Here is a 22459-nt window from a genome sequence, read left to right as displayed (position 1 = left end):
GCTGCATGTTCCGACATGAAGCAAAGATCAGGGAATGGTCTGATAACTCACATTGGGGCACGTGTATCATTTGAACAGATTAGATCCTATAAGTAGCTTTTGCCCTGGATTTTCTGCATTGATCAGATTGGTCAGATCATTCACCCAAATCCACTTCACTTGGTACCATTTTTGGACATATTAAGTATCGAAGTTCTCAATGACTATTTCTATTGAGATGAATGCATACCCTCAGTATCTCTTTCCACCATGCACAATACATAGCCTAAAGGGCATGGAGAAATATCCCAGAATCTCATCAATTTTTTACCATCATCAGCCCAAGAAGTTCATTATGAATACTGAAGAAGAATGCAGTTAAGTCTGGATGAATAGACTTGCCCACTGCCGTGTTCACTGTGTGTCTTTCTAAGTGGGTGTCATGTCTCATGAAGGCACAGTAGTGCTACAAACAACACAAGTAGTGTAACTAAGCACTTAAGTTTAAAATAAATGCTTTAAATTATACTTTACCCTATGGGAAGAGAAAATGTTTTCTCAGGTCCCTGAAAACGGATGATGAGTACTTGAAAACTTTGTGGATATCCAAAATTTGGTTGCCTATTTTTAAAATGTTGAGCTGGGGTTTGAAACAAACTTGGCAGTCCCAGACCCTTCACTACAGGCTCCATGGTCTCCATATAAGTAGTTAAATGGAAAATTGTAGGGAGAAATGAGGAAGGGAAGAGTTAGGCTACCAGATAGTAAGTATGTTAAAAGCTACACAGCTAAAATAGCTTGATATAGATTCAGTAAAAAATAGGCCAACCTTACAATCAAACAAAATCCAAAAGTAGCCCCAAATATGTCTAGAATTTAGGGGAAAAATAAATTGCATCCTATCTGTTTCCTCTCTGTCCATCACATTATAAGAGCTCCATAAATGTTGTGTTGTTGTTAAATCACATTTAAATTGTTCAAGATTTAAATGTAAAAAGTAAAACTATAAGGTTTAAAAAGCAGTTTTAGAGGAATATTTCTATCATCTTTGGTGGAGAGCTTCCTAAGCAGAGTATGAAAACTGGGAGCCGTAAAGCCGTGTATTAATAAAATTTGACTACTAAAAAATGTAAAACCTGTGCAAGACTGTGCATACAAAGTCTTTAAATAACCCCAAGATTCCCTCCTTAAAAAAAATCTTATTAGAGCCTCAATAGATATGATTAAAAAATATAAATAAGGAAATAAATTAAATGAAAAATTATGATTCTACCAGTACTTAAATATCTATAAAGTGGTTACAGTACTGGGCTGAGCCTCACCAGGCCAGATTAGTCCAGTACAAAGAAGATCATATTTCTGTAGAGACAAAAACCTGCCAACAGCCTTAATCCCTCACAAAACCTCAGACCACATGCAGCCATTAGCCAAAGTAAACATGAAAAGAAAAGGAGCATTGGAATTGTCAGTAAATTCTGCAAAGTTGAAATTCAAGCCATCAGTTTCGGTAATTCCCAGAAATAACAGCCACATCTAAACACCACGTGGCTTTATGATTTTACAATTGAGTCAATGCAAGGGTTTTAGGGATTTTTAGAAGTATGTCATTGAGGTAGCACATACACCTTTGTATGTAGTTAGCTTTTAAAGTATTTATTCAGCCTACGTGAAGTACCATCAGGGAATTTAGGATTGAAAACCTACATAGAGATCAAGGTTGATCTCAAGTGAAGGCCCTAAGTAGCTTCTAAGAGACTTGTAACACTCTGAGCAAATGTAATCTGGTAGTTCCATCCAGCTGACTGACCTCAGCATGTGAATAAAGCCAGCTTTAAGCAGCTATAGTGGTGTTTAGTTTTGTCCTGAATCTTACAACATAGTAATTGCAAATTTACTCTCTTTCATTTGTAGTGACTCCAGGTAGTGGGCTGTTTCCATGTGGAAGGCTGGCCCATGAAGAGCTTTGCAGGCGTGAATTGGGGTGACCCCTAAGAACCTCTCCTAGTGAAATCAGTATTCTAGTCCATGTGTCAGCCACAATGACATGTCGACTTGGTTTATTTGCACCTGGTATCATATCCTTACTAAAGATCCCCTTTAGAGGCCCTAGAAGTGAGAGGCTGTTCTTTACATAGTGTCATGAAGAATAGGGACAATGACCTAGATAACTCAGACCCAAGAAAGTTACCACTTTTGCTTCAAACTATTCAGGAACAGGGGCATTGTGGTGAGAGTATTGGAGAGTGGAGGCAAAACACTCCTGGAATTCTCTGTACAGCCTCCATTTTCCCTTGGTTTGGTGTGAGGATACACAAGGTGTGTGAGGATGTTTACGTTGAATTAGGTTAGATAAGCTTTTTTATGTTGGCAAATAACAGTAGAGCTCATTAAGAAACCTTTTTGGGGGGTTGCTTTGGATACTCATTGTGGGAGAAAATTGCCTTGGAAATAATAAGTAGAGATCTGTAATTGAGTATTCCTAGTGTCTGTGTGGGGGAAAGAGAGAGAGCTCGCAGACAGATGGCATAAAACTGGACATTTTGGGGCCGGCCCGGTGGCACAGCAGTTAAGTGCGCACATTCCACTTCGGTGGCCAGGGGTTCGCCAGTTCGGATGCCCACATGGCACCACTTAGCAAGCCGTGCTGTGGCAGGCATCCCACATATAAAGTAGAGGAAGATGGGCACAGATGTTAGCTCAGGGCCAGTCTTCCTCAGAAAAAAGAGGAGGATTGGCAGCAGTTAGCTCGGGGCTAATCTTCCTCTAAAAACAAACAAACAAACAAAAAAAACTGGGCATTTTTATCCTTTGGCCATGAGGTACAAAGTGCCTTTTCTCCTCCTCTGGGGATCTGTGAAATGCAACCTAGAACTGTAAACTGGGCTAGTTGGGAAGGGTCTGTGTTTACCAGACCAGGGTCAACAACCCCTAAGAGAGCTGGAGAGAGCATGATCATGACATTGCTGGTACCAAAATCCTGAGTTCAGTTTAGGCTCTTTTCTCATATACAAGACAGCACCAACCCAAGGTAGCTAAAGAAAGAGAAAATCTAACTCCATTTCTGGCTGTTCGATCTTAGAATTAGACCTGGCTATGAGATCTGGCATAGAATTGTCAAAAGTAGTGTCATTATTTGCTTGCATGTTACTTTGTCCAGACATTTCATTGTGATTTTCTCCCTCTCTCTTACCCCCGACCCTGCCTACCCCTCTCACAATAGGTGTAGAAGACATCGTGGCAATAATGATCCCTGAGCCAAAAGGAAAGGAGATAGTAAGCTTGCTGGAGAGAAACATCACTGTGACGATGTACATCACCATCGGAACCCGGAACTTGCAGAAATACGTGAGCCGCACTTCGGTTGTGTTTGTCTCCATTTCCTTCATTGTCCTGATGATCATTTCCCTCGCATGGCTGGTCTTTTATTATATCCAGAGGTTTCGATATGCAAATGCCAGGGACAGGAACCAGGTGAGTAGCAACAAGTTTTTAAAAAAATTATTACAAAAGTAGTACATATTATTGTATAAACTTTGGAAATCACAGAAAATACCAAGATAAAACCAAAATTACCTCTTATATCCCCACTCAAGATAAATGCTCTTAACATTTGCTGTATAGTTTTTCAGATCTTTTCCAAATCCACATATTTTAATGTTTTACTAGTATTGTTCTGTAAAGTCGAGGTGCTTTGTTCTATGTTTCTTTTGCTCATTTTTTGGACAGTTATTTATTTAGGCACATAATAAAGAGAGAAAAGATAAGTGAGCTGAGTTTATGCTAACAGTGTCAACATAATTTGGGAAGAGCCAGGATTTCCTCCTTGTGAACAGAAGAAGAAAAGGAGATAAAAAAAAAATAAAAGCTACTTTAAAAAGCAATTAATTTTGAAACAGATAATGTATACACATGGTATAAAATGGTATACAGTGAAAAGTAATTGCCTTCTCCTGACTGTCCCTCAGTTATTCAGTTCCTCTCTCTAGAATATCTTCTTTCAGAGATATTTTATATGCTTACAAATGTGTGTGTGTGTTTCTAAACAGATGTAGCACACTTAACTCTGCGCCCTTATTTCTCACTTCATCTTGGAGATTAATTCATATCAACCCTCAATCCAAGCTTCTCATTTCTAATGACTGTATAACATTTCATTTTTAGCATATGTCACACTTATCAAATCAGCTCCTATTAATGGACATGTTTTCTCTTACCAAAAAAAAAAAAATATATATATATATATATATATATATATATGTGACACTGAGCACATTTGTGAGTATATCTATAAGGTAAATTCTGGAGGTTTAATAACTAGGGCGATGGTATGTGTATTTTAAACTTACTGGCAAATTGTCTGTCAAAAAGGTTGAACCAATTTATACATTAACCAACAATATACTAATACTGTTTATACTAATGTATACAACATCAGTATATTAGTATAACACTGTTCATACTAATATACACAATAATATACACAATAATAAGCAAATACTGTTTTCCCATATTCTCACCAAAAGATTGTTACAGCTTTTTGTTGTGTGAAATTTGGTAAGTAAAAAATGGTATCACATTTTTCTTGTCATGAGTAATGTTCAATATCTTTTCAAGTAAAATAGAAAAAGTAAATTTTTTTCTATAAAGTATCTGCTTACATTATTTGGCCACTTTTCAGTTGAGTTGTTGGTCATTTTCTTATTGATGTATATCCGTTCTTTATTAGTTAAAGCAGGTAACCTGTTTTGTGATAAAGGATTCCATTTTTTCCTCCCAACTTTTCACTGTGTTTGATTTATGTGTGGTGCTTTTTTGTCATGCAGAAATTCTGGGGTTTTCTGTAACTGAATTTATCAATCTTTTTATATAGCTCCTGAGTTTAATATAATAATAATATCTTCTACAGCCTAAGACTACGGAACAACATTCTCTCATGTTTTCATCCACTACTTTTTTTATTTCACTTTTATGATTAAATCTTTAATCCATACAGAATTTATTTCAGTGTAAAGAACCAAGTAGAGAGCCAACATTTTCTTTTTCAGATGGCCTACCTATTTTTGTAACTGGTATTTATTGGGTAATCTTTTCCCCCTCATATGCAGTAGCCCCATTTAGAATATATTAAATACCCATGTGTATTTGGTTCTATTTCTGTGCTCTCTAAACTGTACCTTTAACCTGTGTATTCATACTCTGGTAACATACCATTTTGAGTACTTGAGCACTGTAATATGTCTCGTATCTGTGCTAATCTTACTTTATTGCTCTATCTTCACTTTTTTGTGTGTCTATTTTTATGTAAATTTAGAATCACTTGTATCTAGTTTTCTAATTTATAGAATAATGTAGAAGGAATTTATAACCTTTTCATGTTGAATCTTCCTATCCAAATATGGTCAATATTTTCCTTTTATTCAGCTATTCTTTTGGTCCCTTAGTAGCATTTTGAAATATTATTTAATCTTGCACACTCTTCTTATGTTTATTCCTAGGTATTTAATCATTGTGTTGCTATTATAAATGAAATCTCCTTTTTTCTTTTCTTTTCTTTTTTTGGTTGTTGTTGTCAAGGAAGCTTTGCCCTGAGCTAACATAGTGCCAGTCTTCCTCTATTTTGTATATGGGTTGCTGCCTCAGTATGTGTAATGAGTGGTGTAGGTTCACACCTGGAATCCGAAGCTGGAAACCCAGGCCCCTGAAGCAGAGCATGGCAAACTTAACCACTATGCCATGGGGCTGACCCGTGAAATCTCCTTTGTCGTATAGGAAGGGGTTTGATTTTTGTATGTTAATTTTGTACATATTTATAATTTATATATGTAATTTTATAATTTATGGATTTTATAGCTTATAATTTGAATTATTATAATATTCCTATTATTACTGTAATAATAAGAACAATGTTATTATTACTTTAATAATAGTAATATTATATAGTATTTGTCATATGTAGGCATTTTGTAAGAGCTTTATATTTATTTCCATACTTAATCCTCTTAGTAACCCTATAGTAGATAATTTTATTGTTCCCATTTTACAGAGGAGGAAACAGAGGTTAAATAACTTGCTCAAGGTCACATAACTAGTTAGTAACAGAGCTAGCAATTGGACCAGGCAGCAGGGCTTCACAGTCCATGATCTTAACCACCACATTGTAGTATTTGTGATTGTTTATATTAGTTTATCAGGATTACATTAATAATATGCGTAGTTAGTGATAATTTACTTCTTTCAAACTTTCAACCTCCTATTTTTTCCTATTATCTAATTCATTGGCTTGTACCTCCAGGATCAACTAAAGTAATAGTGAACATATCCCCCTTCATTCACTGTTTAGTGGGAACATGCTGAATTTAATGGAGTTGTTTTTCTCAGTTCTCCATTTCATTATTTTTCTCATGCAGTCTTCTAGGTTGAGAGAGATATTTTATCATGTTATGTAAATGTAAACTTAGTCCTATTTTATTCAGAGTTTTTAATCAAGAATGAATGTTTAATTTTAACAAATACCTTTTCAAGAGCTGTGGTCTGAGTTTTCTCCTTTGATCTATTAATGGAAGTGGATTATATTAATGGATTTCCCAATATTGAATCATCCTGAATTCCCAGTATGTATTATTCTTCTAACATATGCTGGATTGTATTTGTTAGTACTTGATTTAGTATATTATTTATTTTTTACCTTAATATTCACGTGTGAGATTTGTACTTAGCTTACATTTATATCATTTTTAGGTAATCATTATACTGGCTTTATAAGAAGAATTTACAAATTTTCCTCCATTTTCTATAGTCTAGAGCTGTGGTGTCCATCATAATAATCACTAGCCATGTGTGACTATTTCCATTTAAATGAATTGTAATAAAGCAAAATTTAAAATTCTGTTCGTCAGTCACGCTAGCCACATTTCTAGAGGCTACCACATGGCAGTGCGTATATAGGACATTTCCATCATCACAGAAAGTCCTATTGGACGGCCCAGCTCTAGAGCAATATAAATAGCCATAAATAGCCCTGGAATTAGCTGATTGTTAAAGTATTAGTAAAAATTTTCCGTAAACCAGTAAGGTCTGAGTTGTTGTTTGTTTTAAAAGGATGACTCTAACACACCTTCCTCTTATGGTTATAGTGAGGATTAAATGGGTTAATGTATATTATTTTTTAAAGCCTCTGAACTCTTTTTAAGCTCTCAATGAATGGTATCCATTATTACTATTATATATATCCCTTGACGACCACTTACAAATCCAACTTTGCCACTTTCATTGAATATTCTGGAACCTAAGTGGATACTTACTACCAGTTAGACACAAAGCAGTGACGATAGATATACAAGTAATATGTTGAGTTCCACTGGTTCCTAAGGGTTACATATGAAGAAACTATACATATATATATATATCAGTTATTGCTAAGATACTCAGCTAGTCTGATCATGATATATAGAAATGATATCCCTATGTTTTTGAGTCTGTAGACAATCCAAGCAATCATTGGGCAGTTGAGGCAAAATGAAATTTTAAACTTGAATTAGTTGAGTAATTATTTCAGTGGCTAATTCCCTTTGTGCAGGTGGGTGTAGCTTGCATGTCTCTCTAGCACATGCATACTCTGTGATGTATGTGAAAAGCAAATTGGAAGTGGATAGTATAGAAGTGGTTCGTAGAGTTAAGTTTTTATTCTGCTCCCATTTTATGAACTTTCCTTGAATTAAAGATGTTACCCTCAGGGTCACTCAGTGAATTAGGATCATGTTAAAAGTTAGCACTGTTTCCTGATCTAAACACACACTATACTTTTAGCCCTCTGATGGGAGGAATAACATATTATTTCTCTTAGAAAAATATTTCTCTTTTGATGGACAATACTCCATTCCATTCAACAGAAAGTTACAGCTGTGCAAGCTGTAGCTATAATAAGCATCGGGTTAACATAAGTCATTTATTTTTATTAAAGCATTATCAGTCCTTCAGAAAGAGTGAACATCTCAGGTTAGATGTAGGCTCACAGCGATGGACGATCAAAGGTGCTAATGTTACATTGGTGAAGTATCCAACCATTCAGGTATGGAAAAGAGTGACTGAACTTGAATTAGCCAGATGAGCACCTCAGTCTCTGCTTGGCTTTGTGAAGATCACAGTTAAAGGAAGGTCACCATCATCTTACATGATCACTAGTCCTTTCATGTCACACTATGCCTGGAGAAGATCATTCCAATGCAGTTTCCCATGGAGTAAGATTTGCTAGATGCTCTTTACATTAGTAACCTCACAGCAAGGTCTTTTGGATGGTGACGTGGAGAATAAGGGGTGCAACTGAAAGTGGAGAAGGAGATTTGGCTGGTGTGCTGTGTGTCCTAAAGCGACTACACCAAGATAAACCTAGTGCAAGATAATAGTTACAGGCACCAGCTCTGGAGTCATGCAGGACTGGATTCAAATCTTTGCTCTGGCAATTCCTAGTGGTGTGACCTTCACTTTTCTCTGTTACTATGTTACTTCACCTTTCTGTGCCTAGATTTCCTCACGTGTCAAGTGAGAATGGTCATGTGTCAGCTCCACGGGCTTGACGTGAGGGTCAAATGAGAAAATATGTGTGACAGATAGAGAGTTGTTAAAGAGACAACCTTAATGGATAAAACAATTCTTAGAAAATTGTATTTCCCCCAAAAAATTAAATAGCTCATTTCTTATATAACTCATACGGAGTTAAGTCTAGATATGGGCTTTTTAGCTCAGGTGACACAGTGTGAAACAAAATGGAATCTTTTTTTCGTCTTTTCTCCAGAGTTTTGGGAAAAGGAAGGCATATAAATAGACTACAGAGAAAAAATTGGCTTTCTTGGAGAATAATTTCTCATGCAGCAGTGTTTTTTAATTAACAATAGTGTATGCACACAGAAAAAAAAAAGACAAAATAAAAGGGTGTGCCTTTAAAAGTAAGTTTTCTTCCCACCTCACACTTCCTTTGTCAACTTCTCTTCCTTTAACTCTCTGCAGAGGCAGCAACTCTTTTTTTTTTTTTTTTTAAAGATTTTATTTTTTCCTTTTTCTCCCCAAAGCCCCCCGGTACATAGTTGTGTATTCTTCGTTGTGGGTTCCTCTAGTTATGGCATGTGGGACGCTGCCTCAGCGTGGTCTGACGAGCAGTGCCATGTCCGCGCCCAGGATTCGAACCGTAGAAACACTGGGCCGCCTGCAGCGGAGCGCACGAACTTAACCACTCGGCCACGGGGCCAGCCCCGAGGCAGCAACTCTTAACACTTCCCTTTCCATGCTTCCAGAAGTTTCTGTGTCTATGCATAAGAAAATTTATTTCCCACATTTATAACATAGACAAGGACTCTCCCTTCACATAGCTTTTATTGTAGTGACATCAGCAGGCAATGCACATAAAACAAATAGGAGCCCAGTTGGAGAGCTATATAGTGGTCAGATGACAGGTGATGGCTATGGACTAGAGTAAGTAAGGTGGAGAAGCTCAGGAGGGATCAGATTAGGACAGTATTTTAAAATCTTGTGGGTTAAATATAGAATATAAAGACTATATCCTAGTTTATACCTGGTATACCAGCCAAATTATTAATAACTCATTATTTTACTCTCACAAGTGTTCCAGTTTGGATAAATCATATGGTTACCATATGTGTGAGAGAAGGAGAAGAATCAAGGATGCTATTAGGTCAGTTCTCACAGCATTAACTGAAATGGGAATGACAGAAGAAGAGATCCTGAGGGGCTGGGGAATCCAGAATTTGGGTCTGGAAATGATAAATTCTAGAAACTTGTTAGATATATAAACAGAGATGTCAGGAAGGTATTTCAGTATGCAGGTCTGGAGGACAGGAGAGAAGAGCCGGAGATAGAAATATGGGAATCATCAATATGCGGTGCCGTTTAAATGGCCAGGACAAGGTGAGCTCCCCTAGAGAGTAGGTGTCCCAGAAGAGGTCTGAAGACAGCCTGGGATGCGCTGATGTGGCCTCACGCCCCAGTCTCCCTCTATCACATCATTTTATGTATTCTATTTTCTTCTCAGTTCTTATCACTATTTGAAACTGTTCCCTCCTTGCCTCAGACCTCACCTTTCCCATGTGTGCAGGCACTCTGAGGAAGGTAAAACAAGGAGGCTGGTTTGCAGAGACCAAGCACAGCCTCTCGCCCGTCTGGATCCACTGCTCCTCTGCTCAGGATCCACTGCTCTGCAGCAACCTTCTTTACTCGTGATGCTTGTCTTTCATATAGTCCTGTCATCTTATCTTCCAGGCCAGCCTCCTTTCGGGACCCTTATCTGTCAGCCAGTCTGTGTGTGCCTGAGTCCAGTGATTGATTGTTTCCAGCTATCTCTCTGCAGAGCTGAAGGAGGTGGCTAGACTCCTGTTTCCCATTTCTGAGCAAGCCCTGTGACATGTAAGAGCCTGGTGAAGCATCTCATATCAGTTAGGATACAAGTTGGCCCAGAGCACACACAGGACCTTTTGGGGGCTGCTTTTTATAATGTCACATTCCAGCCCAGTGGAGTCTCACCTCTGACCAAGTCCAGAATATTCTGTTACATAATCAGACATAAACCGAGATCTAAATCTGACTCCCCTAGGCAGCTTAGTAGGTGAGGGTCTAGAATACTGTCAAAGCTGGGGTGTCAGAGCTGGGACCACTTAAAAGTGAATAGGGTTTGTATCTAACTGTGATTTTGGAGCAAAGTAGAATCAGGGTCTTAGGCAGGGCAGGGTCATGAGGCAAGAGGACAATCCAGTGTGGTAAGAGCATACGAGCATTTGGAGTCAGGAACCAGATCTGAATCATAAAGATAGGAGCAGAGCAGCCAGAGCAGAGCAAGGTGGGTCAGGAGAGGAAGCTGAGGGAATGGTACTTAGGTGAAGGAGCCTTTTCTATCACACTTACACCTGTGAAGGCAGCAGGACACTAGTAAAGGCACCGAGATGGAATGGGAAGAGCAGTTGCCAGCCACAACCCGCTTGAGATGGAAAGGCCCTATAATGATTAGGAAAAACATTTTGCTGGCCATTTAACACAGGTCAAGCTGACCTATAAATACTATGACATATCTCTCTTTCTCTCCTCACAAGTCTTCATGATGTCCCTGGATGAGTACTTTAAGAAAATAGCCCATTGATGTCACCAGGGTGGACTTCTACACTGCAGAACCTGGATACCTCTCAGCCCTGAGAACCCCTGTTCCCAGAAGGGCTGCGGGTGGGAAACCACACTTGTAAGAACTAGGAGGTAGAAGACACCTGGCCATAATTCTACTCATGCGTTTGAGAATGCTGACTTCCTGAACTCGGAATCATAGTTTTTGGAACTTAAAGGGACCTTAGATACAATAAGTTTGAGAGAGAGAAATGTTAAGTGATTTTTTTCAAGGACATACAACCAGGTTGGTGATTTCAAGTCAAAGTGGTTTCCACTAGGCCAATCCACCTCAAGAGTATTGAGATACTGGGGACACCTAGCCCCTGGGGAGGGCCACCAGCCCCACCTCAGTCAGAGCAGTAAACATGAGGAACTCCACACCATTCTACTATTGGAATGTTGGCCCTTTTTTGCATTAGAAGTAAGGATTGATTGTTAAGTCCTTTCCAGTATCTAGTTTAAGATTTCCCACCTCAGGGGGCTTCACAGAGGATGCTAAGTATTCATATTCACTCTACCCACTTAATGACTTCTCATCTAGTGACCTCTTTTTGAACTTTGCGGGGGAGGCAGATACATGACAGACTCCTGATCGTGAACACCAATAGGCACTATGGGTAGTCTTCCCCTCCTCACCAAGAGGTTAAAGAGCCGTGTGTCCCTCATTTCCCGGATGTGCCACGTTTGCTACCATTCACTAATTCTTATCCTGCTTATAGAAGCCCTACAGGATGACAAAGCCAAGCCAGCAAGCAGCATTCCTGCCATGGCAGATGATGCTCTGGGATGTTGTCTCACTGTCTCCTAGGACATCTTATCTCAGACACAAGGACTGGGTCTCTGTCCCGAAAACCATGATACCCAGTAGATGGTGGGTACTTCAAATATAGGCAGATCAGATAAATTGTGAGGTTCTGTTTTTCATATACAATATTACCTTTGAGACTAATCCGAGAAAACCAGACCTGTTTTGTTTTGTTTTATGTGAGGCCTGGTAATGACATTCAACAAGGTTTCTTGAAAGAGTTGCCTTTCCCTGGGAATACCTTTCCTGATTATTTGCATGTACATGGCCCATGTCCATTTGATTTCATTTGCACATATCGGTGCTGAAGTTATGTTGAAACAAGAGAAGTAATGGAATTTAAAACAAACCTAAACTTCACAGTGAAAGAGAAAGGGAAAGGAAAGGAATATACCAAGTGTCAGCCATCAAGGGAAGGTCTGCAGGCAAAGATGCTTCTGTCTCCTAAAGCGCAAGAACCAAAACGGTCCCTGATGTTGCTCTGGAGAAAGTTCGAAGCCCTCAAGGGGACAGAAAGGCACAGTGTTCATTGTATCCATGAAGTATTCAGTGAAGTAATTAGCCATTGATTTGCTTTTTTTAGGTAATTCAGGTCTCAAAGAATCTTTGCCTCCTGGTTCTGTTCTGCGTACATGAAAATCATGAGCCGGTAAAGCTTCAAATGACATGACCCTACATCCCTGATTTTACTATTAAGGGAAACTAAGGCCCAGAATGTTTAAGCGACTTGGCCAAATTCACACAGTTAGATAGTGACAGAAATAGGACTAAAAGTTGGATCTTCTAACTTCCGAGCCATGGCCTTCTCCCCTACCACAAGTCTTCACTTTATGAGGTCACCATGGTTTTCATGATAGTCACTCTCATTCTTGTCTCCATTTTTCTAGATTCATGGAGTGGTGCTCTACATCAAAAAAATTGATTGGACTGGCTGTGCAATGATTTCCAACTTATCAACCAGGCCTGGAAGGATCATTATTATGTATTAGAGCAAGTGAGGGAGTGTCTGAGTCATCCCTGGCCACATGAGGTTCCAGACGACTGGGACCAACTCTGTTTATGGTTACAGTGTCCTCCCTTCACCTAGAGCATAAGAACACTTAGTTATTTTCCCACTTGGTGGTGGTGATGATGATAATAATCATGATTATAAAATACAGCTGTCAGGAAAAGGGCAAATATGATACAGAATTATCCAATCCAATGCCATAGGGGGAACATAAACTCAATTTTGATACTGTGTTTTGGCATCCTTATTCCTAGTTTTTTATCACTTTCACTGCATTTCTCTTTATAACGCAGAGGAGGGGAAGAGGAAAGTGTCTTATTTTTCTCAGTTTCTTAAATATTTAGGAGATAACTCATTTATAAGTCTTGGGTTGAATTGGAGTCTGTCATTGTTTGCCATCCTTGTTGGCATTTATAAGGGACTTTATTGTTTTAATAAATGGCTCTGTATTTATTTTCCATGAAGCTGTTTATCTTCACTGTTGTCAAGGAATCAGTAACCTTGGTAAATATTTTCTTATACCTGTTTAGGTAAAATTGATGGATGAATCTAATTACCAAGATGGCCCAATTCCTGGCAGTCTTTAGTGAAAAGTATAGTATGGTTTGGGTCTGGTTGGGTTAGAGAAAATTCATAAGAGCACCCTAGAGAAGTGGGAGGAATCCCCGCGTGAAACAAAAGGCCTATAAAAACCTGAGGTGGGTTCTGTGTCTTCCACTAGTGTCACATTACTCTGCATTTCTGAGAACTACAAAGGAAAGAGTCTGTTTTGTTCCAGTCCCAAGATTCTCTATTCAGGCTACATCCAAGACTCAGTTCTCCCTCTCTTTTATACTTGGTGCTTTTCAAAACCTAAAGACAGAAGAGATCAACTACAAAAGCAACGACTACCTTATTTGGGCCATCTTATTAAGAATGTTTATGTTTTACTCATTATCTCTTTAGTTTGCGTTTTGGAAATCCAATAATACTAGTTTGAAAACTGTTGAAAGTGGGACTTTTTTAAAATTCAAAAGTCAATAATTCTGTATGTGATTTTCATGTCACTTAAAAACAGAGACATGCATATACTGCCAAAATTTGACTACATGCAAATGATCATAGCATTTTTGGAAACTTTGTACTGCTTTTCCCTTTATTGTTAATCCAGAACTCCTGCAGAAAAAAAAAATCCAGTATTCCATGGACCCACATGTATCATATATATCTCAGAAGCTGGTTTTTCTGCATTCTCCAGGTATTTAGAACATCTGTTCTTCCCCTGGTAGGGGAGACGTTCGTGTCCTTTATCAGCCCCTGCCAAAATGCTATCCTTTTTTTCCTCAAAAGAGGTATATGTGCATTCTCTCTTAATAACATGCAAAAGGAAGTTTGTCTCAAGGAACCTCATAGGAAAGGGAAAGGGCTGGAATGCCATTATGCCAATTATCGGAATGATTAAGGAAAACATGTCTTCCTTCGTGAATCCTTTGATTTCTCAGGGCTTCTAGGGAAGAAGCCCTCATAGACTTGATGTTAAGAGTAATTTATCATCTTATTTTTTATTCCCATTTCTCCATCTGTTAATTTGCTAATTTGGGAAGCCCATCTCCCAAATGACTTTATCCTCCACTGAACTCCTTTAACCTCTCTCAGCCCTCAGTCAGCAGAATGCCAGTAATGGAATCCCTCTTTCTAATTCCCTAACCATGACCTCTGCTGTTAGCCGTAATCCCTGATACCTTAACATCAGCTTGCTTTATATTTCCTGAGTAGACACACCATTTATATATATATATAAAGGCAGCTTGCATTTTCCTTTAAAAGAACATGGAAAGGGCTTTTTTCCAAAAGAGAGAAAGGGGATTTTTTAAAAAGACATTCCATTTTTATTCAGGTATAACCAAAAGTAAAGTTAAATACGTGGCAGAAATTTAAAGTAGTCTTTGAACTTACCTTACATGCTCACATTTACGAAGGGCATATTTCGTTTGCTAAAGAATTGTTTAAAGTGAAATTAACTTTTGAAAACATTATTTCTGGTTCACCTCCTTAAGAAAAAAATGTTGGTCTTCCTTTGAGTGTAATATATGATCATAGTTTAAAAATTATTTTTGCCACTTAATCGCTCTGCTTAGCCTTTGAGAGTAGGGAACAATTGAAGTGATTGAATTGGGGCCAAATTTTATATAATACTATTGAAATACAACTGCATAAATATCTGAACTGTTGACTTAAAAATAAAAACAATCAGCATTTCCTTATTTGGGGACCAGATTTTTAATTCTAAATGTGATATTCTGCAGGTTTATTGCATTTACTCCTGGTCACTAGTAGTCTTTTCTCAATGCCTTTCAATTCTTGCTCCAGGCTTCTTCAGTGAAAAGCAGGTCTTAGTTGAGACTGGCTGGTTTTGCCACGGCCAGGACCGCAGCTTTGCCTGCCTCACTACACATATTGCTTATAGTTTGTCCGTAAATTTTCTCATTAACTGGCTCGATTTTTTAAAAATTCTGTTGGTTTAAGATTTTATTCACTCCTCAACCAGTTTTGGAGTTTCCGCTAGTTAGTAAGCTACAGAGGGCAAGAATTTTTGTGCGTTTTTTCACTGTCATTTTCTTCGAAACCTAGAGCTGGGCCTGGGACAAAATAAGTGATCCCAAACGTGTGTTGAATGATTGAGTGTCAGTGAAGGCAGCTTTGTTCTAGGTGCTGGGGACACAGTGGGACAGCAGAAATACAGTCCTGCCCTCAGGGAGCTTACATGAGAGAAATGTAACAGATTGATCGTTAAAACAAATATAAAATTGCAATTGTTGTGATGATGCTGTGAAGCGGGGGACAAGGTGCTGGGAAAATCTAGACTAGTGTGATCTTCTCTTCTGGGAGACATGGAGGAAGGGCTCCTTGAAGAAGTGGCTTGAGTTGAGACCAAAGGATGATTATGCAATAACTGGAGGAAGAGGAGAAGAAAGAGAGTTCCGTCATGTTTAGTTCACCTCAGGTCTTTTCTCTCCTTCTCAGTCTCATGTTCCCTCTTGGTATTTATCATTATAGACTCTTCCCGTTTTCCCTACTACCTTAGTTTGCTAGCTACTCATGGAATTCTGCGTAAATCTCAAGCATATGTAGGTCTCCTTTTAGGAAACAGCCAAAGCTTACTCTTCTGTGGAAAATGCCAGTAATTATTTTAGAAACTAAGGATGAACTAGCAAAGAGAAAAATGAATTAACAAGGAGGACATCTCTTCTGCTTATTTATTTTCACTGCTATATGCTTAGGGAAGTACCACATGATAGCTACTTAATAGATTTTGATTGGTTGGCCAGCAGGTTGGTTAGTTTGTTGGCTGAATGGCTGGTTGACCGGTTATCTGGCTGGCCAGATGTTGATTGGTTGGTTGTCTTGTTAGTTGGCTGGCTGGCTGGCTGGCCAGATACTGATCGATTGGCTGGGTGGCCAAATGTAGTTGATTGGCTGTCTGGGTGATGGATTAGTTGGCTGGCTGACTGGGCAGATGCTGGTTGGTTAGTTGACTGGCTGATTGGGTGATTGGTGAATAATGAGAGTGGTAGTTTAGCTTTGGCTTTAAAGTCAGACTTAATTGTATTCAGACTCTGACTGACCTGTCACTACCCCGATGATATTAAACGATTTACTTTAGCTTTATAAGTCTTAATTCATCCTATAAAATAGTATTTTTCTATAGGGTTGTTGTAAAGATGAAGGTAATATTGCATATAAAGCTTTATCATAGTACCTAGGATATACTAACTGTTCACTAGCATATGTTCACAATTTTAAAGAAAAGTAAGAAACCTGAGTGTTATTTCCAAAAGGAACAAACTTAGTGAAAGCAAAGGATTAGTCTGTTTAAATGTTTGTTCTATTTATCTTAGTTCTTCAAATGTTTCACTGCTGCAAATACACATCTATTGCAGACCTGAAGTATATGTACCTAAAAAGGAGATACAACAGGTGGAAAACTCACAAGCATACCATTTCTTTCCTTGACAGATTAAAGCTTATTTCTCTCCCCATCCTCTCCCTCTCCCACTCCTCTGCCTCTCCCACTCTTCCTCATTGCTCTGTCATTGCCTTCTTGCAGGGCTCATTATGGTAGTAATTTTCGCTATTAAAAAAAAAGGAGTGCATAATATATTATCTCTTGACATGAGTGATGGTGGCTACCTGAATGTTTGCTTCATAATTGTTAAACTGAACATGTGTGTTTTATGTATTTTCCTACATGCACACTCACACACTTTGTGTATGCAAACATACACAAAGGAGATGAAATTGGCATGTAAGAATGTGGTAGAATAGAGTAGTACAGATCAAACAGAAACCTAGGTGGGGTCTATGTAAGCAAAGGAAATTGCTTAAAATTCCAAATTGAAAGGAATCCACAGCACTAACCTCTGATTGTGAAAAAGAGGAGATGAAGTTTATTCCAACTGCTCCATATTGGCTATCTCCGTGGCACAAATTAAGTGGCTAGAGTGGCAAATTACTAAACCTTTTATTTATGTATTTTGCTAGTCAGCTTAGACTAACTTGTGCTGGAGTTGCTGTCCGGCAGGATCTTTCCATGTCATAATGTCACTTGCTTAACATTGGACATGAAAAGCTTCTCTCAGTGGCAAAGCTCTTTAATAGACCTCAAATAATAGAGCCACTTTGCGCAGATATAACTGCCCCATCTCTGCCAGCCATCATCCTTAACATTCATGCCACTCGAGCATGATTTCAGAGGTAACTCTCCTAGTGTATTAAATGCCATCAGAAACAAAGTCAAGAATTATACAGCTTTATCACTAACAAGCAGCTTTTGGTTTTTCAGCGCCGCCTGGGAGATGCAGCCAAGAAAGCGATCAGCAAGCTCCAGGTCAGGACCATCAAGAAGGGTGATAAGGTAACAGCCTCTTTTCTTTTTAGTGAGGAGCTATTCGTAGATGCTCTAGGATAAAAGAGAGGGAAGGATGGGAAAGGAGGAATGCATGCTAAAAGTTCTCCTATAGACATCTGTTATTATACCTGTCTTCATTAACTATAATTTAAAGAAGTTTATAAAATGCATACAGTAGGAAAATTAAATAGTTGGATAGAAAATATAAGAAATTGAGAAGTAAGTGTAAAAGACATAGATGAAGCCAGGCTGAAATTAATATGCAAATACATCACCTGAAGTGAATAACGTAAAGTGGTCCCAAATTTAGATTAGGGCTTTCTAGCAGCCAATGCAAAGAAGGAAACAATAGTTAATATTCAAACAATATCTAATTACCTTACTCCAGTGTCCCACAAGACAAAAATAAAATGGTTGCTGCTGGTATTATGACCTGAGAAAGGTTTTCCATGAATCCTTGCAAGGAAGACAGTGTTATGTTCTGAGTGATATACTCCACATAAGTCTACAGTAAATGCGAAAAGCATATTCGATCTCTCTAAAATCTAGTGTCTACAACCCTGAAGTCAATGCAACAGCCTCCCTGGCTGCAGAGTGATGACATAAAACCAAAAGGAGAAGCATATCTTGAGGAGGAACAACAAAGCAGTGTAGTCTAGGCCTGCAGGCCTGTAAGGGTCTCTCTTCTCCCTAGGAAAAAGAATTTTTCCCCAAGAGAAATTTTAGAGCAGTGGATTACAGTGCATGGATTTGGGGCTTCTGGAGGCGTTGTAAGGGATTCTCAACTCTACATGCGTAGCAGGTGTTGCCTGTAGTCTGAATAATTGATTCGTCTTGCTAATTATGTGCTGCTCTTTTTCAACTATGTAAAATACTATTGAGCTAAATAGGATAAAATTCATTTAAAAGCATTACTAAATTCAAAGTACATTGTTTTCATTACTTTTTTCCCCCTCAAAGAATAGTAAAAGAAGGAGGACTATTGCATAAATAGTGCATTATGGGGGATTAAAAGAGATTTCTGTAGTTGAAAAAAAAATTAGAATTACTATTTTAGAGTTCTATGCACTAGATTCATGAGGAATGGATAGATTAAATATCATTCTGACAATTCTCCATAAATATTATTTCTCATCCTCAAGATTTTGATATGTAACCTCTAATTATAATAAATAGCATTATGAGTCATTGTACATTAAAAAATTATTTCCTTACAAAAGTACTAGCAGTGGCACCCAATACAAAGAGTAGAGGTTGGAAGGAATGGAAATTAAGCCAATATGCGCTAAATTATTGATTAAGAAAACTGGCACCTAGACTATTGAAAGCCTTGCTCCAGGCAAGCTCTCCTTTGGCCCGTTCTTTGGGCATTTACACAGAATTAAAGCTATAAAAGTAAGCTCATTGTGCTTTCTCTGTTGCAGGAAACAGAGCCAGATTTTGACAACTGTGCAGTTTGCATTGAAGGGTACAAACCCAACGACGTTGTCCGGATCTTGCCCTGCCGGTGAGTCACTAGGTTGCCTGCTTTTGAGGGGGCCCGTGTGGAGAGGGCCTGCTGGTCTCGCCGGCTCAGACCTGCTCAGCCTGGCCCTGCACAGTCAGTCTGACCAAACGTTTCCGTGTTTAAATATCAAACGACAGAAAAGCTGGTTCTTCTGGTGTAAACTTTCTCCTTGAAAGCATTTTGTCTCGTGAAAGGAGAAATATTTTTCGGATCCTCTTTGCACCAAAGGAAGGATACGTCTGTGAACTGGAGCGTCATGATACAGAATTGGATGATGTGGCTCCCAGTCTGAGTTTTCTTTAACAACAGATCTGTGATATTCAGAATCCATTCTCACTTTTACAAGTGCTGTCTTAATTAAATTAGTAAACTCTTAAAAATATTTTATGAATAATCATGAAGGGATCGACAATCAGAATATGGTCAGGAGTGCGTAGGAAGCCAAAGGCAGATTCCATTTCCCTTTTTTTTTTTTTTCCACTAACACGAAGAGACAGTCACTCCAAAACTGCTGAAAAAACTCCCTTGGTATCTCTTATAACCCTGATCCCTCTTCCTAATGAAATTCACTGTTAGGGCATCTGAATTCTTTTTATATAATTAAGTTTAAATACTGCAATAAAATCAAATATTTTAAAGTCATATAAAAGCTGTCCTCCTATCATTGAAAACCTTTTTTCTGGTGCTTTTGCATCTGTGAAGTATCTTAAAAGTAAAATTTAAATTATCCCTGCAGAAAGTTGCTTGGCTTAGAAAGATTAGCTTCAAAAATTCCTAGAGTGTTTAAGTCAATAAAGTAGAAAAAAATACACAGATATAAAACAATCCATTCATTTATAAAACAATACAACTATAAGAACTATTTATTGGAAATACAAAAGAAATAAAGTATTAGTTTAAAAGACCCAAAATGACAAAGAAGTGACAAAAAAAATACTCCAATGGATGAAGAAACTCCCAAGGGGAATGGATCTTACTTGAAATGCTCTTAGGCAAATTGATCATTAGGAAAAGGGGCCTGAGGAAAGTGCTTCAGGTAGAATTCACTTTCCTTGTTTTACAGGTGCTTGACTGTCTCTAAGACAGAATTATAAGTCAAGACACATAAAGGCTTGGTAGTGTCCTTCACATGGTGGTACTATTTATAAATTCTCTCTCTGATCCCAAGCCTCTTAACTCAAGTACACGTGCCCAATGTGCAGTAAACCAATCACTGAGTGCTTGGAGATGGAAAAAGGTTTAATTCGAATTGGCCAAAATGAGAAGGTAGGAGGATGGGTTCTCTCAAATCTGCCTTAACAAGAGCAGATAGCAGGGGAGTTTTATAGAGCTAAGGGGCATGGCAGGAGGAGTTTCCTAGTAATAAAGGGGTAATCATTCACTCCAGAGAAGCCCTTGGACAATCTGACTTCTGGGCATCAACAGCAGCTGGGGGCTAGTTATCCAGTGATTACAGCCTTCCTGAAGGCATTCTCTTTCTTCTGCAAAACAGGCTCACAAATCCTAGTGACCCCTGAGTCACCCCTCTAGGTAAACAAGAAAATCTACAGTAACGCTCAGGTACCCAGCTTTATCTCTAGACATTACACTTGGTATTTACTTAGTGACTTCTAGAAACACTGGCCAAGAATGGCAGTATGTGAGCCACAGAGAGCCTCTCAGGGTAGCATCTTTCACCTCTGTTGTATTTTATTAAGGGTTTTATAAAGCCTCATGGTTATAAGCAAGGAAAGTGCTTTCCTTTTCTTTGCTACTTGGAGATTGTTTAGAGCCCTATGAGGGTGCTACTAATAAAAAATATCCAACACAAATTAAAGTTAAGTAGCAACTTTTCCCTGAGAATCCAAATGAATTAAGAAAATCTGTTTTTAAAACTATGTATAGCATTACTTTAGCTCTGTAATTCGTGCTGTATAAAATAGCTTCTTCCTTTAGATCTGTCATGAGTCTATTCCATGTTACTACATATAATTGTTAAAGGCTGCATAATATCCAGGCCGTAGATGGACCACAATTTGATTCACTATGCCTCTGTTGTGGAACATTTGGCTGATTTCGATTCTGAATTATGACAAATTGCATTGCTTTAGCTGTATTTAGATTTTTCATGATATATTATTCCAGCTCTCCTTTTATAGTATTATTTTTGGGAAATAGTAACCAAGAAAAAATAGCATTTTAATATTTACCACAACAAAGTAAAACTTGAGGAAGTTTAATTTTATTTATACTACCGCTTACCCTAGGCCAGTTCAATTTTACCTCCAGCTCTTCCTTTTTGCATCATTATTTGGTTCTCAGCTCATTCCCTGATTCTTTTGGCTTCAAACTCCTTACTGTCCATCTGCATTTAATGCCTTATTGTGGGTCCTGCTTTAAATAACAGAAGACATTGAACATTACAAAACAGGGTTACAGTTAATGACTGTCTGATCTTAGACTGGCCACACGTATCTGGTCTTTGAAGACTCATACATTTTGTTCCATGCTGACTTTGAATTCAAGATATTTGTATGCCTGTTGCTGGCTTCTGCCAGACAGTTTGCACTAATGGATGTTATCAAACAAATCCACTGGCATTTGCTTTTTGCTAGCTAATTTCCTCTGGGGTATTATTAAGCCTTTGCTCCTGTGAACTTCATAGACCCTGTTTCCCATTATTTCCAGGCTGACTCATCCACAGAATTCTTTGCATCTCCTTTGAGTAAAAACTGTTTCAAAAACTGTTCAAGTTTATTGTTTTCATTCTCTCATCCTCTTTTTTGTGGCCTCCTAACTCCTGACATGCTGGGTGCATCTCTTCCCTGTTGTTGCCTTTGAAGGTTTCATTCCAAATCACCCAGGGATACTCTTGTACCGTGACATTTTCAAAATCATTCTCTTGCTCATCTCTTTTTGCACAAATTAAGAAGAATTAGTAAATGATTTCCTCTCCTTATTTGTAGTCATGGTGATTATGAAAGTTCAGTCATGCACATACACACCAACCATTTCTTCCTGCTCGGTCTTTCTTCCTCTGGGCCCTTCTCTAGTACATGCAGGCAGGGCTTCCCATGGAGTGAGCTGGGCTTACACGTTTAACGTGAGGGAGAGACCCACAGCAGGACACCA

At 38.4% G+C, this 22459-nt stretch overlaps 1 protein-coding gene across 1 annotated transcript in view; it reads left to right on the top strand.

Moving 5' to 3' along the window:
• RNF150 (ring finger protein 150) overlaps positions 1–22459 on the top strand; it is a 230096-nt gene that overhangs the window by 139362 nt on the left and 68275 nt on the right. The window contains exons 2-4 of the mRNA XM_070504787.1: positions 3200–3450; positions 17776–17847; positions 19266–19348. Of these exons, the coding sequence (XP_070360888.1) occupies positions 3200–3450; positions 17776–17847; positions 19266–19348 (406 nt within the window). The remainder of the gene's footprint in view (positions 1–3199; positions 3451–17775; positions 17848–19265; positions 19349–22459) is intronic.

This window comes from Equus asinus, chromosome 3, assembly GCF_041296235.1.
Source record: "Equus asinus isolate D_3611 breed Donkey chromosome 3, EquAss-T2T_v2, whole genome shotgun sequence".
Taxonomy (NCBI): Eukaryota; Metazoa; Chordata; class Mammalia; order Perissodactyla; family Equidae; genus Equus; species Equus asinus.
The sequence above is the reverse complement of the archived record's forward strand: the minus strand, read 5'-3'. Positions and strand labels throughout refer to the sequence as shown.